The 14,545-nt window shown below is 47.0% G+C and overlaps 1 protein-coding gene across 6 annotated transcripts in view; it reads right to left on the bottom strand.

Annotated features, from left to right (window-relative positions):
- Positions 1-14,545, bottom strand: part of PLXNA1 (plexin A1) — a 644,822-nt gene that overhangs the window by 160,944 nt on the left and 469,333 nt on the right. The window contains exon 11 of one of the 6 annotated variants that reach the window (XM_029601332.1): positions 12,172-12,670. The exons of 4 other annotated variants lie outside the window; for them this stretch is intronic. In XM_029601332.1, the coding sequence (XP_029457192.1) occupies positions 12,614-12,670 (57 nt within the window). In that variant the 3' untranslated portion in view covers positions 12,172-12,613. Of the gene's footprint in view, positions 1-12,171; positions 12,738-14,545 lie in introns of those variants that run through there. One more of the 6 variants, XM_029601334.1, reaches the window with a different exon arrangement.

Raw genomic sequence — 14,545 nt, 5'->3', positions numbered from 1 at the left:
GCATTGTCTGACAGTGAATTTATGAGATTTACACTCGGGAGGGTAAACACGGCATTCTTCATTGCAAAGAACCAAGCTGCATCATTTTGCTTTTTTTTTATGTTATTTTTCCTCTGACAGCACCGCCGGTCAGGATGGCTAGCGATATCCTTGCCACCATCTGGAACAGCGGCTGACTGAACCCAAACGTGTGCTCTCGTCCCTTCAGCTGGGATGATCTACTGCCATATCACCCTGAGACCGTCAGCAAGAAAGAGACAGCAGCCGCGAGCAGCCTGCCAGCACGGAAAATGGACTTCTGTTCCAGCCAAGAAGCAGCTTTCCCTGCAAGAGGGAAGATAAGGGCTGACAATCACCTGCTAGTGCTCCGATGGTCATTTGGCGCTGGCACGCTGGCAGATCTGATAAGGGGAGTTATACTGAAGCGGTGTAAATTATTCAAACCCCTTGTCCGGGATGTTCCTACACGAGCTTCTGCCTGCTTCAGGAGCTCCTGGGAAACGCATGCCTCTTCATGTACTATCGGAGCCTATAACTCTTCCAGCCAATTTGCTTTGCTCTGTGTTTGCCAATTCCCCTCCTTCACTTAACTAGAGAGATTCGGGGGTTTCTAATATGCCAGCGGTGAACTTTCTGCTTTGGGTCTAGGGCACAGATTGACCAAAACCTCTATGGTAGCGGGGAGATAAAGTGGAAAGAGAGGATCCCTCTGCCAACACTATGCCGATGCCACATCTCAATATCACAGCCACAAACTTGTTTTCTTTCTGAATTAGACTTATTCACAATGTAATTATTTCACACCCTTTTTATTCGCACCCATCCCCCCCCCCCCCCCCCCACCCATGGCAATCTCACTTAATATGTTCTTATATCCAACTCTCAATGAGGGTGAAATAAGGGGATTTGGAGGAGCCGACTTTCTCTCCCTCCCTTAGTCTGCTAGCCCCAGCTCACCCCTAAGATTCTGAGCCTGCCCTGGTTTCTTGACTCCCATCTTACAGCACCTTGGCATTCCAGTTTTCTTATTAAGAAACAAAAGACTACAAACACCTTGCAATGGGAATTTAAATAAATAAATAAATAAATAAATAAATAATAGAAGTGGTCAGGCGTGACCTGGGCCAGCTCGGTGCGCACCTCTCAATGGAAAACCATTGCTGGCTCCAAAAGTTTGTGAGCATGTGACTTCCCTGTTAAAGAGGTCTGCGCTATCCTACAGCCATCTTTTGGGGACATCTTAGAGATGCTCCCAGTATTTAAAACACTCCATCCAAAGTTATAATACAAATATGCGTATCTCTACCCCACAACAAACACGCTTATGCACAAATACATGCAATGCATTGAAACCATGTCTATCAATGTACTGAACACATGTACTTTTCCTACCTATTTAAAAAATATATGCATGTATATTATATGCGCAAATATAAAGCAGGACTTGCTTGCGTAAATCAGTATCTATTAAAACAAACACGTAACAAATTACGTTTATAAAATACGGAATAAGCGAGTAGATGCTACTCGCAGGCATATAAGCTAAATTTTACGCACATAACGTTTTGAAAATTGCCCCGAAAGCTGGTACGATACGTCTGATTTTTAAAACAGCTGTTGAACACTAACTAAAGAGACCTGCTGGGCTCCAGGGGATGTGAATCATGATGGTGACTAATGAATTCTCTTTCCAAGAGGCCCGTGTCTGGGTTCCAATCCCCGTGTTTTACTCCAGGACGAGGACGGCTCTGATTTGGGTGCTCTCCTGATGGCTAACTGATGTAGAATTGCTGCTGGAGGTCAGAGGGGGTGAAAGATGCTTGGGTCACGGGAAATCTTCCTGCACGTCCCCTGCTTCCTGGTGATCAGAGCTTACCTTAAAATCACAGACTCCACGCTTCAAAGTCAGGGAGTGAAGGAAGCAGGCCAGTTCCATCCAGCTGCTGATTCAGATCCTGTTGCAAAGCAGTGGACTGCTGAAGCAAGAATCTCAACAAAATCAGAGGGAAGGAGCCACTATCTGAACTACGGTTCAAGCCTCGCCTTCACGGATTTCAAACTTGTGCTAATTCAATCCCTTTTTGTATCTTTCTGAGCTGAAATCCAATGCACTCCAGGCCGGCTCCATCATCCATAAGCTTTTCTGCAGTGATTTTTGGCATCCTAAAATGTCCCATGCGTGCTCTCAAGAGCTCAGGTAGTGCTACTGTGCACTTCTCTAGTGCTTCTAGACAAATGCATTTCCCTACCACAGCTTCTTTGGAATTGTTATGTTGGTCACGACTTGAGCAGATCCCTAGATAACCATTTCATCAGGAATTTCAGGGACCCAGTGGCACCAGGGGCAAAGCAGTCGCTTCAGCTTTCCTCCCTGGCCTAAACTCCAACTTCTATTAAATCCAGTTCTGTTCGTTCGCCTTCTAAAAAGCATAGGCCGTGACACAGTCAACCAGTGCTAAAGAGTGAAACCCTTTTGGCTCTTGAGTCACGGAACCAGAACGGTTTCTGCCTTTCTGCTGTCGATGCCAGCTGCCGTTGCCTCATTTTTAATTCAGTGTGCAGACAATAAATCCAGTGCCAGAAACTTGCCACACACACACACACACACACACCCTAACCGTTCCTCAGCAGAGGATGGCAAAATCTCATTCAAAATTCCACGCAGTAACATCCCCAAATCTGCTGAGTAGCAAAGGCAGTTCCCGTGCTTGTCAAAAAGCACAGCCCAGTGGCGTGAGCGTAAAATCACAAGCCCGCTCCAAAGAAAGGGAAAAGACGAGAGGGGAGAAACAGCAGCGACGCAGCCTGCTCGTCACCTGGCACCCGACGACGGGGCAGCGGGTCGGAGTCTGCAGTAGGGCCGCTGTGGAGCCCAAGCACCAGCCGGTCTCTCTGTCTTCGCTTCATGAAGACTGCAGTCATAATATTAATACAACATTTAACAGATTTAACTTCCTTTCCACATTAATAGTTCTTAGCCTCAGCACCAATGCCTCACTTATCTTTGAAGACATAATTATGGCTTCCCCAAGGGCACTAATCGAGTCGCGTGTTTGCCCCCCTTGACATAGTGGTGTGGCTGAAAAGCGAATGCAGGCAAAGCGAAAGACGGTTAAGACCAATATTCACGAACCTAATCTAAAGGGACCAAACTCCGCTGTGATTGTAGATGTGTCAACTATATACACACATGCACCCCGGTACATATGCACGTTTGTGCAAGTAATATATAAAATATTATACATACGGTCTAGGAGCGCACAAGGCAGTGCTGGTTGCATCTAATTAGAGGGAGCTGCTGGACTTCCCTAGCCACCCCCAGCACCTCTCTCCCTCTGTGGCCCCCAGTGCAGGATTGTTTGATACCAACAAGCAATAAGTCACGTTATTTCCAATGATCACATCCTTTGGGTGGCTGCCAAATTCCAGCAGCATTCTTGGATTAATATTTATCTGAACGAAAGGAGACATGGATTAGAAACATTCAGAGGCCATAAGTGTGTGCAGGTTATAAATGGCCAGCCTTCATTTCTCACCAGCAAAGACCACAGGGAACGATATAAAACCCCCCAAAACAAAAAGCAACAGGGCTGCTGCGGTCCTCTGAGAAATGCAGCTTGTAAAGGAGGGCGCATCCCACGGCAGTGAAACGCAGACACTGTTCTGTTCCCTTTTGAAAGGTTACAAAAAAAATGTCACACCAGAGCCCCGATCCTGTCATTGTAACACAGAGACACCGAGGTGCAGTTGTGGTGAACAATAGCTGCGGCAGGATGAAACCACAAAGCTACAGTTTAAAATGCCACACAAAACTGGCATCATCAGGCTAAGGCACTACCAGCTGACGCTCTGCAACAGCAGACCGGTGGGTGAGTGAATCGGGAAGGGAGATGGACAGAATTTTAGGGACCGTGCGGTGGAAGAGCTTAGTAGTAACATTTTAACATAGTAATACAGGAGAGGACAGCAGATGAAGATGAATTGGCCCCATCCAATCTTCCCAGTTGTAACTCTGGAAGCCATACCTACCCTGTCCCCTAATTCTACCTGCCTTACAAACCGCCCCCAACCTCTTCTTCTCCAGCAATCAACACACCACACCTTGTGTTAAGTGGAACAGGATTTCAGCTTCATTTCATGTGCAGACATGCGACAAACGATTGTCTACCCAATATCCCCCCCCCCCTGCCATGCAAGTCAACGTGCCCCCTTTTTCCCCCACTGTGCTCTCAGCCATTAGGCCAAGCAACAGCTGCATCTCCTCCTTCGTTCACCTCAATATCACCAACACTATGTTACCAGCCCCCCCCCCCCCCCTAGTTACTGACTTGGGTACTCACCACAGGCATGGGGATGAGGTTCTGATTGCCTCCCCCCCCCCCCCTTGCCTTCAGGGCAGACATGAATATGGAATTAGCTGGAAGGGGGGCTGTCTCGGGAAAATGCCCCCAACTGTCATCCCAGATCTGGGGTTAAAGACCCCGGCTGTGCCTCCTCCACTGGGCTGAATGTAGGCCAGCAGTGGATTTTTGCAGCTCTGACAATGGCTGGAGCAGAAGTGAGGGGATCATAAAGGAGTTTGGGCTGGATGAGAGGTAGAAGAGTCTCAGAAAAGCCTGCTAAGGCTCCTGTCAACGAAGCAGTGACAGACTGTGTGGAGGCCACTGACAGAGAAGACACTGGAGAGGGGGAGAGGCTCCAGAGTAGCTGGGGCTGAAGTGGGGTCCAACAACATGAAAAGACTCGGCATACCAGTACTGACCCAGCTCCATGTCTGTGGAGAAAGGAAAAGGTGGAAAGTCAGCTGGCTTACCCCTTTCCATCCCCACCTGCTAGTACCACCTCTACCCACCTCCCATACTGATCACTGAGCCCCGATGTAAATAACTATCGCCCAGTTTCAATTTTGCCATCAATTTCTAATATCTTACTGAGCATAACTTCCTAGATGAATGTCAATTTGGGTTTTACCTTTACCACAACACAGAAACCCCATCTGTTATCCCATTTTGAAATTATTCGGAAGGGGTCTGACACAGGAACTAAGTACTTTGCTATTTTCTTGGATATCTCCACAGCTTTTGACACTGTTGACCACTCTATTCTTTTTGGGACATTTAGAGTCTATGGAATTGTCTGCAGTTGTTCTTGTTAGGTTCACTTCATACCTCTCTTCTCATTCAATCCGTGTAGCTATTGAAGACACTACATTTAATCTCCATGCACTCACCACTGGTGTGTCCCAAGGTTCTTCTCTATCTGCCACTCTAACATCTATTTGACTCCACTCTTCTTTGTTCTTAGGAGTCTGGATGTGGTGTTCAGAATCTACACAGACGACATACAATTCCTTGTGCCTATCAGTGAAACATTGCAGTTGACCTTCGAGAAGCTCAACAACAGCCTGACTGAAGTAAAAACTTGGCTCACCATGAACAAACTGACCTTGAATCTTAAAAAGACTGAAATTTTCTTCTGCAGCCACACACCAATTTTAGATTTGCTGTTCACTTTTGCTTTTGAAGGCCAGCTTATCCCTGTTTCCATGTAAGTACGTAATTTAGGGATTCAAATTGATTCATCCCTGTCAATGTTACCAGAAAATCAAGTCTATAATTCACTCCTCTTATTAAAAAATGCAGATGTTGCACTCTGTTAAGCCAATACCTATGTCCAGCTGACTTTCATTTACTTGCACAAGGCCTCATCCTATCTCCTCTGGACTATTGTTATATACTCTATTTAAGGCTCCCACTTTCCTCCCGTAATTTTTTACAGCTAGTTCAAAATTCTGCAGCTTGCTTAGTAACTGGAGTTTCTTCACGGGAACACATTACTCCCCTCGCTTGTAAAACTGCATTGGTTTCCAGTGAGTTGGTGTATACAATTCAAGGCATTATGCTAAAATGCTTAGTGTTCAAAAGTTTCTACGTTCTTGCCCCACCATGTGTTTCTTCCCTCATTCAATTCTATCAACCAACCCACTCTTTACGCTCTTCTTCTGGAAATGTGCTTCAGTTCATTCCCACCCACCCCCAGGTTTTTGCAACTTGCTCAACACTGGAAGAGACTACTGAGTGCAGCCGCACCTTTCTTAAGGAATAAACTATCTGATGTGATAAGGACTGAGAAGAATTTGCTTCGTTTCAGGAAGCTTTTAAAACCCTGTATGTTTTCATTAGCATTCATTGAGTTATGTGGTTAGTTAGCAGTTACACAGTGTAATTCAGTAAGAACCTCAATTCTCTGTAATATTCTTTTAAGAAAAAATTTTAATGTATTTTCAATGTGTTTGTTCCGATCGATGTCTTGTTATTTTTGCCTGCGTGTTACACGTTGGAATCCGCTGAGATTTATGGATCAGCAGAACAATTTTTTTTAAATAAATAAATAGTGGATGGAAGAAAAAAAGTGGGCAGCGGAGCCAGTGTCCAGTTAAGGGTGCCTTCCTTTGTCTTCCTGTCCACACTAAGGATTTACTGTATCCCAGCTGCCAGCCACAGAAACTTGGATCGCTTGTAGGATATCATTTCCTTATCCAAGTCAAGTTGTGTCTTCCAGTTCTCTACCACCATGGATAGAAAAGCATTTAAGAGCCTATATTTAAACCCAACAACCAGCATTCTCTCCCTACCCCAGCCACGTATTACCCCCAAGCTCTATAATCCAAACAGCTACCAAAACTAGTTATGGGATGTCAGTTCTATCCATTAGAATCCTTAATGCTGTTCAGATTGGATCGAGGAGATGTCTACCTTCTCCTGAATGCCATTCAGCTACCTCTCTGTGGGGCCGATGTAATACAAAGTAAGTAAAAAAAAATATGTGCACTAAATTTTAGCTCTTATTTATTTACTCAGACACTGAAAAAGTGTTAATTTCCGATGCAGTTAGCAGTTAAAGTACATTAACCTGAATTTGTGCACTCAGCCTTATTACATTAGCCCCAATGAGTAGTGCACATAAAACAATTTGTGCACATAAAACTGAAAAAGGTGGCATTGAAGACAGGAGCAGCCAAGAAAGGTAAGAACAGGGGGAGGTCTGTACGATAGGGGGATGGATGGGCAGGGTGTTAGTGAGTAGGAGGGTGGGGGCATCCCAAGGCAGAGTACCTATGGCTTTAGAGGTTTCGAGACAGAGGGATCCCTGGCTCCAGGATCCCAAACTCTAGTATCCCAGTGCTGAGCTCACATTTCATATTTATGTTGGACTCCAGCATCGGAGATAGAATAAAAGATAACTCACATTTCTGGGGCCAGTGTTAATCTATCGTGCTGAACCAGCATGGTCCTAGACCTGGGATTCCTGAGTGTGGTGGTCCACTCCAGATCCAGGAGACCCGAGTCTAGGACCTCTGCACCCAGGACTATGCTGGTGTAGTGACAAAGACTAACATTGGCTTCAGAAATGTGTGCTAATTTTACTCCACCTTTGACCCAGGAGTCACATTTCCAGCAGTAAAAACAGGAATTCAGCTTTCAGGGCTTTAATGCACCTCTCCGCGTTGGGGAATAATATACAGTAGCTAATACCTTCACTAACATGGAATTTACATGGAGGTATGCTAATTTTTGCACACAGTTTTACTCGCGTTTGTGTGCATGCTTTTTTTTATGCGCTAAAAGCCCTTATAAGTAAAGCTGTGTACAGAAACGGGACAAAACATGTATGCTCAACCTTGTAACACTGGCCCCAGTATAAGAAGTGAAGACGCTGGAGGTAAGTCAGAGGGTCTTGAATATTATAGAAGTGAATGACACAGGGAGGGGGAAACCCATGAAGAGGGGTGACGGACTGGAAAGAGAAGGTGATAAAGAGGGTGCCATCCCGCAGTGGGAGCGAGCTAGGGAGGGTATGTGGTTAGTTATCCACAGAGGTGCAGATAAAAGCAGCCATCCAAACATCAGGGGGGGGGCCACACTCTAAGCAGGGGCTTGGGGGAGCCACTGATAAAGCACCCAACAGGTGCGGAGGGCCCTTCCCTCTGCAAAGAGCAACACTTCCATGCTTTTAGCATCAGAAAATGGACCCTCAACCTTTTCAGTTTCTTTCTTCTTAAAAAGTTTTGGCCAATGTTTAGTTCCCCACAAAGCTCACCACACACACGCGTGCTCTCGCGCACACGCACACACACACACACACACAGGCTCCCAGGATTGTATTTCTGCAGGAAGAGAGCAGCTGCAACTGTGTCCTATTTTTTCTGTAGCTGATGACCTCAACTCGTTTCCAGCACGACGGGGACACCAGTAATGTACACGGTGTCTCGCTGGAGTCGAACTGTAATTCATCATCATTTTATCTGGAGGAATTTAATTGGATCCTACCAAAATCTCTTGATACTCCTTTCTCACTTTAAACACTGCTGCAGGGAAGATAAATGTGGGCACTGCTAGCAAGAGAGAGAGAGAGAATGAGGAGCTTTCTCTAGGAGAATTTCTTGTATTGTAGGATTCAATTTTCATTTACATGGCTGTATAATTACAGATATATAGAGGTGTATGTTCACAAAAGGCCGCGTTCGTGATTTATGCTCTTCTGGAAATACATTCCAGTCGCAATAAAATACACAGACACGGCAAGAGGCTGGCGATGCTTTTCTTCCACTTTCTCTGGGCATTATTTTATCACTTATTTTTCATATTTGGTTCTCTGTCCGCCCCCCACTCCCACCCCAATCCCTTCCCCCAGGCAAGTGCCTGCCTGTGGTATAGAGCCCTGCCTGTGGTATAGAGCCCTGCCTTGGTATGTAGCCCGGATGCTTGTCATCGCTCTATGCCAACCGGATGCTCGCCCTCCCCAGTTCTAATGTCACACCCTTGCTGCCATGGAAAGGTGCAGCGTCCGGGAGCAGTGCTATTTTGCAGGCAGCCGAGTGAGAAAGTGAGTGAGAGAGAGTGAGAGAGTGTGTGTGGCGGGGGGGGGGGGAATAGAACTGCTTTCATCTTCCATCCTAAATACACTTGCAGGACGCCTCTTTCTAATCCGCTTGAGAGTACCCCTGTTGTGGAACTCGATGCCTTTTCTCAGCAGCTCAGAGGAGGGAAAACATTCACCTGGAAAATTAACTCTGAAGATTGCCCTCTCCATGTCCTGGCATCAATTGCTTCCACCAAGCTCAAATCCTTCTGACTGGTTTTAAATGTTCACCGTGCAAGAAGCCGTGCAGCACTGATCAAACCTGGGCCCAACACGGATCAGGAGTCTGTCGGACGTCTCCAGACCTGCTCGTTTGCATGGTGCTAACTCTTCCTCTTCCCTCCCCCCTCTGGGCTTCTTGGCAGCACAAACTCGGACTGTGCGTCAGCTGGGATGGCGCTTGTGGGGGGCCGAGGAGGTGGAAATAACTCAGATTTGCTAAACTAATTTTATGCCATTACATGGTATTCCATGTTCATAGCACTTTCTATCCTTTCTCCCGCCCCTGTGCAATCTCAGCCCATTGCTCTAACCAACAGGGCCAGGATTCAAATCCCACTGCTCCCACCGACGCTCCATGTGATCCTGGACAAGTCACTGTATCTCCCATTGCCTCAGGTTTCCATGTAGATTGTAAGTTCTTTGGGAGCAGGGACTGATTGTATCTAAATAATTATCACTTATCACCACTGTACAGCCCTTCTTACATTAAATACTGCTATGAAAACCGTAAGTATTAAATATGTGGACAATTTTCAAAGGGTTTAGACTCCTAACTTTCGGGCCGATACAGTAAAAGTCGCGGGAGAGCGGGTGAGCGCCCGCTCTCCCGGTGCACGCACAGGCCACTCTCCTGTGCGAGCAATTTAGTATCGGCCCGCATGAAAATGAGGGCCCGCGGTAAAAAGAGGCGCTAGGACACTAGCGCGTCCCTAGCGCCTCTTTTTTGACAGGAGCGGCGGCTGTCGGCGAGTTTGACAGCCAACGCTCAATTTTGCCGGCGTCTGTTCTCAAACCCGCTGACAGCCACGGGTTCGGAAACCGGATGCCGGCAAAATTGAGCGTCCGGTTTTCAACCAGTGAGCCGCGGGCCGATTTTAAATTTTTTTTTTTTTATTTTTACTGCTTTTCTGTGCACTTTCCCAGTGCTGGCAGAAATTAACGCATTTGCATGTTGCGGGCGCTATTAGTTTCGGGGGGGGGGGGGGGGGGTTGGATGCACGTTTTCAACGCACTATTACCCCTTACTGAATAAGGGGTAAAGCTAGTGCATCAAAAACGCGCATCCAAACGCGGGATAACAGTGCATTCCACCGGAGCGCACTGTACTGTATCGGCCTGTTTGGGAGTTAGGCTCCTAAATTGGCCCTTTTGAAAATTTACTATGGCTGAGGTCCTAAATTATTGGTCCTAGTTTCATTAGCTTCCTAAATTTAGGACCCTAAAAGTGAGCATTTACATGGGCAGAGTTAGAACAGGGAAAAAAATTAGGAGTTTAGCACTTGAAAATTCCGATGACCTCAGAAGACGACCAAAACAAATTAGCAGGGGTGGCATTACCCCTCAATCAATCCACTTTCATCTTCCCTGTACTCCAGCTAATCCCCCTCGCTCAACTTTTACCCTGTCCAGAGTACCTACTCTTAACCTCCTCCCCCTTCCAGTAGACCCTTTATCTTAACATCTACCACTCTAGCTGATCTCATCTTACATCCTCCAGTTCCTCACCTCCCCGGCCCATTCCCTTTTTCATCCCTTCCAGCTAATCATCTTACTCCCAAGTCCTTCTTATAACCCCCAACCGATTCTCATCATCCCCCCCCCCTCTCTCTCAACCCATCCCCCATTCATGCCTCTCCCTTATCCCCATCCACTCAACTCCCAAGCTCACCTCCTACCCTTCATCCCTTCTTTCAACATCCCTGCCAGCATCTTTTACATCCTCCAGTTCATCTTTTGTCATTCCCCCTCTCTCACCCTCCACAGCCAATTTCTCTCCAGCTGATCCAACCCTCAAAACCCAACTGTATCTGATTCCTTCCTTCAAATCTCCACCTCCTCCTAACCCTCAGGCCAAGGTCAATGACATTTTCCTATGGGTCTCAGAGCAAAAGTGGATGAAAGCTGGTGAAAAGAGAGCAGGCTGATGACAAGGGCAACATTTTTCCTTTGGAGTAGATTCAGAGGTGAATGAGGAGAAAGAAGCATTAGGAATCTCCAATGGCTCATGCATACTCAACCCACCCTTCCCAAGTCTGTCAGTGATCGGCAGTTGGGAGAAACAACAGTAGTGGAAGTCAGCATGGGGCCTGCAAGCCAGTACAAACTCATAGACCCTGCAGTGGCCCTGATGCCTCATGCAGGACTTCCTGTTACCACAGAAACTCATGCAAGGTCCAGGACGCTGCAAAGCCTGTGAGAGCATGTTGGGTCACAGGCCCTGAGCTGACTTCCGCTACTAACGCTGCTGCTGCTGCTGCTGCTGCTGCTGGCACCTGCAGAGCACTGCTGACTGAGGCACTTTGTAAGCCCATTTGGGGTCCAACCCAGAGTATGGGAAGCCGTGGTTTAAAATAAAAGGAAAGCATTATTATAAAGAAGATTTGTGTCCTCCAATAGGCCTAGAATTATTGCCGAGTTTTATCGGAGAGCAGCGTAGTAACCTTAGCGGAAGGGTCAGGGATTCCAGCTAGCAAAGCGAGAGGAGGAGTGCCACCATGGCTGACGATTTACCGACAGTCCAATGCAATACCTTCAAGTGGACGTGGCTTATTTTAACAGCGCCATAAGCCTGGTTTCTTCACCGGTCTTAAAATAAATAAATAAATAAATAAACCTCCATCCAGCCCGCTCTTTAACAAAGATTTATTTTTTTTAAATATATTAACCACTCCTGTCCTTGTTTTATTTATGTATTTTTAACTTACTGAATAAACACACTTAGCTTGTATGAAATGGAGTGGATTTTGAAGCAGGAATGTAACCTCTCCTTAATCGCTGTTTCATTTCAGCTGACATCAAAACACCGAAGGATGGCCAGCGTTTCGCAAAGGCTGCTGCTTCGGGGGTGACAGAGCATTGAATTTATTCAAGCCCAAATGACATTTCGTCGGAGCAAACTGCGGTTTGTTTAACGGCAGAATGGAAACTATGTTCTGAGCTCACTATAAAACCAAGGCACTCCCCCCCCCCCTGCCACCACAGCCCATCCCTCTGACATTTTCTTTCCCACACCCCAAACAAAAAAGCAGTGAGCAAGGTTAACCTAAGGTGACCAGACAGCTCCATCTCGTGAGCATTGGGCTGAGGGGTTTTTGGCCTCACTGCATACTCTGAACCCTCAGGGAAATGTGAACTGCAGAGCACCACCCCTTACTGCTCCCAAGTGGCAGAATGAGGGCTGGACCTGTCCGACCAGTGGATAATGCAGTTAGCTGGCACCCTTGGAAAAGAAGCAACTTTATCCAAGAGCAGAGTACAGCAACTGCAATATATTTTACAGACTTAACACAGAAATAGCGGGTGCGACCAGCATCATCACTGGCCAAAATGCCTCATTCCACTTCACTTGGCTTTAGCGAACAAAATCCCATTTAAAAAGTCTTTCCGGAATGCAGAATGTTGATTTTGTTGCATGCAGTGGCTGTGTCGTGATTGCTTGAGCGGGCATAATTACAAGTCGATCCTTCATCTACAGCTTAAAAAGTCTGCCATCACATGCCTGTTCGGTGTTAGCGGACACAATCAGCTGCATTAAAGAGAGACAGACACAGTCAGAGCCCACGAGGTTTCCCTGGTGTGAAGCCAACTGTAAACTGTAAAAAAAAAAAAAAGAAACTTCTGCAGAAAGATCAAGTGTGAAGAAATAGGAGCTTAGCAGAGTCGAAGTGATGACGGAAAGAAAACAAAGCTTGTGCACGTTTGTTGAAAAATGCCCTTCACTCGGAAGAATTTGGAGCCAATAAAAAAAAAAAAAAAAGGCAAGAATGGCAGGCCAGGAAGCTCCTCCCGTGAATGCAAGCCTTCAGCTGCATCAAAATCTCTTCTTTCCTATGTTTACCTAGGGAAGAAAGACCCAAGGCCCCGTGAGAGCAGGGACGTCTCTTTCTTTGGTGTGTGCAGCGGAACAGGAGTATATGATCAAACTCCAGGGGGAGGGACGGGGGGGGCAACCAAAGCAAAGAGCAGCAGAGCCGTAAACAGCAAGAAATATATGATGTACTTAGGAGTGTAAAGGATGAACAGCAGCCAGAAAGCTGACCTGGAACAGTAACATCCCCTGAAGATGCCCTGTCTATCAAGGAGCGAGATCCATATTCTCTGGGCTGGAAAGCTCTGTAAACAGAATTAATCTACCGAGATTTAGGGCAATGAACTTCCTTCAGAGATTTCATGGCCTTATCGACCCGACTTGGCTTGAAACGCGCACACATCCTTCTGCATCGTGCCTTCGCTTTCGCAGGGTGCGAGCTCTAAACGCCCGCATCCACCCACGGTCACATGGATACAAACGGGCATAGGCACAGATGCACGCAGCTTGGCCTATCCTTTTTGTTCCGTTCCCACTCCCTACATTGTTTTAAGGCGGGATGCTTCCCCACCGTCAGCGAGAGACAGCGGAACAGATTTTACAGTGGAGGCAAGTACAGAAACTACTTTTGACTCTTGCATGTAGTCAGCATCCTTACACATCGGGCTAGGAAGGGGCTACAGCATCCCCAAGCAGCAAGTCCTCAGCATCTCAAAGTGCACCCAGCCCTTTTATTCACCTCTCCCCACTGTCCTCTGTATGTGGCCCAAGCTTGCTTGAACTCTGTTACAGATCTGGTTCCAACCAGCTCTGTGGGTAATATTTCCTGAAACCCAGAACTGAAGTAGGGAGCATTAGATCTTGAGTCTGGTGGCTCTCCCAAATGAGCTATTTCAGTCCCTGTACAACCTCTCCTCCAAGGTGCACGCACAAGCATGGAAAGCATCGCCTGACCCGTCCCACCTACCAAGTCCAAACCACAAAATCCAGCAAATGTGCTCCTGCTACACAGAGTTCCAAAGTGCAGGCCACAAAAATGTCACTCCCCCAGCTCTCACCAATTCCCAACTGCAACACCCACTAAGCACCACACCCCTCCCAATACACACACAGCTCCGAACTACAGAATAGGGAAAGCACATTCCCCCAGACCAAGCACAGCAAGCATACCCTTCCCCCTTATACAATTCTGATCTGCAGAACATGGAACACAACTCCAAGCTGCAAAACATGAAGAGAGGAGAGAGAGAGAGAAAAAGAAAATAATTACTGACGGGGAAGAGAAAACAAAGGGAAAAATATTATGTTAAAGGGCAGATCTGGGCGAACCCGGCAGCTTGGTGAACACGCTGCGTCTGCCGTGCAGAGGGGACCGGCTTAGGGCTTCCACTCCTTGGGAGTGGGCTGAGAATGCTGCAGAAGCGGCACTCACAGCCCCTGGAGTCCATCATTGCGCAACAGCGACACCTGGTGGCCAGATGCAGGGCCCATGACTGTAGGGTTGCAGGAGGAGCTCTGGCGCATGGCCCCCAGCCCAGGATCCTCGCTGCAAAAAGCAGATTAGGAATGCTGGGGGACGACAGGAGGGGGAAG

Source organism: Rhinatrema bivittatum, chromosome 4 (assembly GCF_901001135.1).
Source record: "Rhinatrema bivittatum chromosome 4, aRhiBiv1.1, whole genome shotgun sequence".
Taxonomy (NCBI): domain Eukaryota; kingdom Metazoa; phylum Chordata; class Amphibia; order Gymnophiona; family Rhinatrematidae; genus Rhinatrema; species Rhinatrema bivittatum.
Note: the sequence above shows the minus strand (reverse complement) of the source record. Positions and strands in the feature narration are given on the sequence as shown.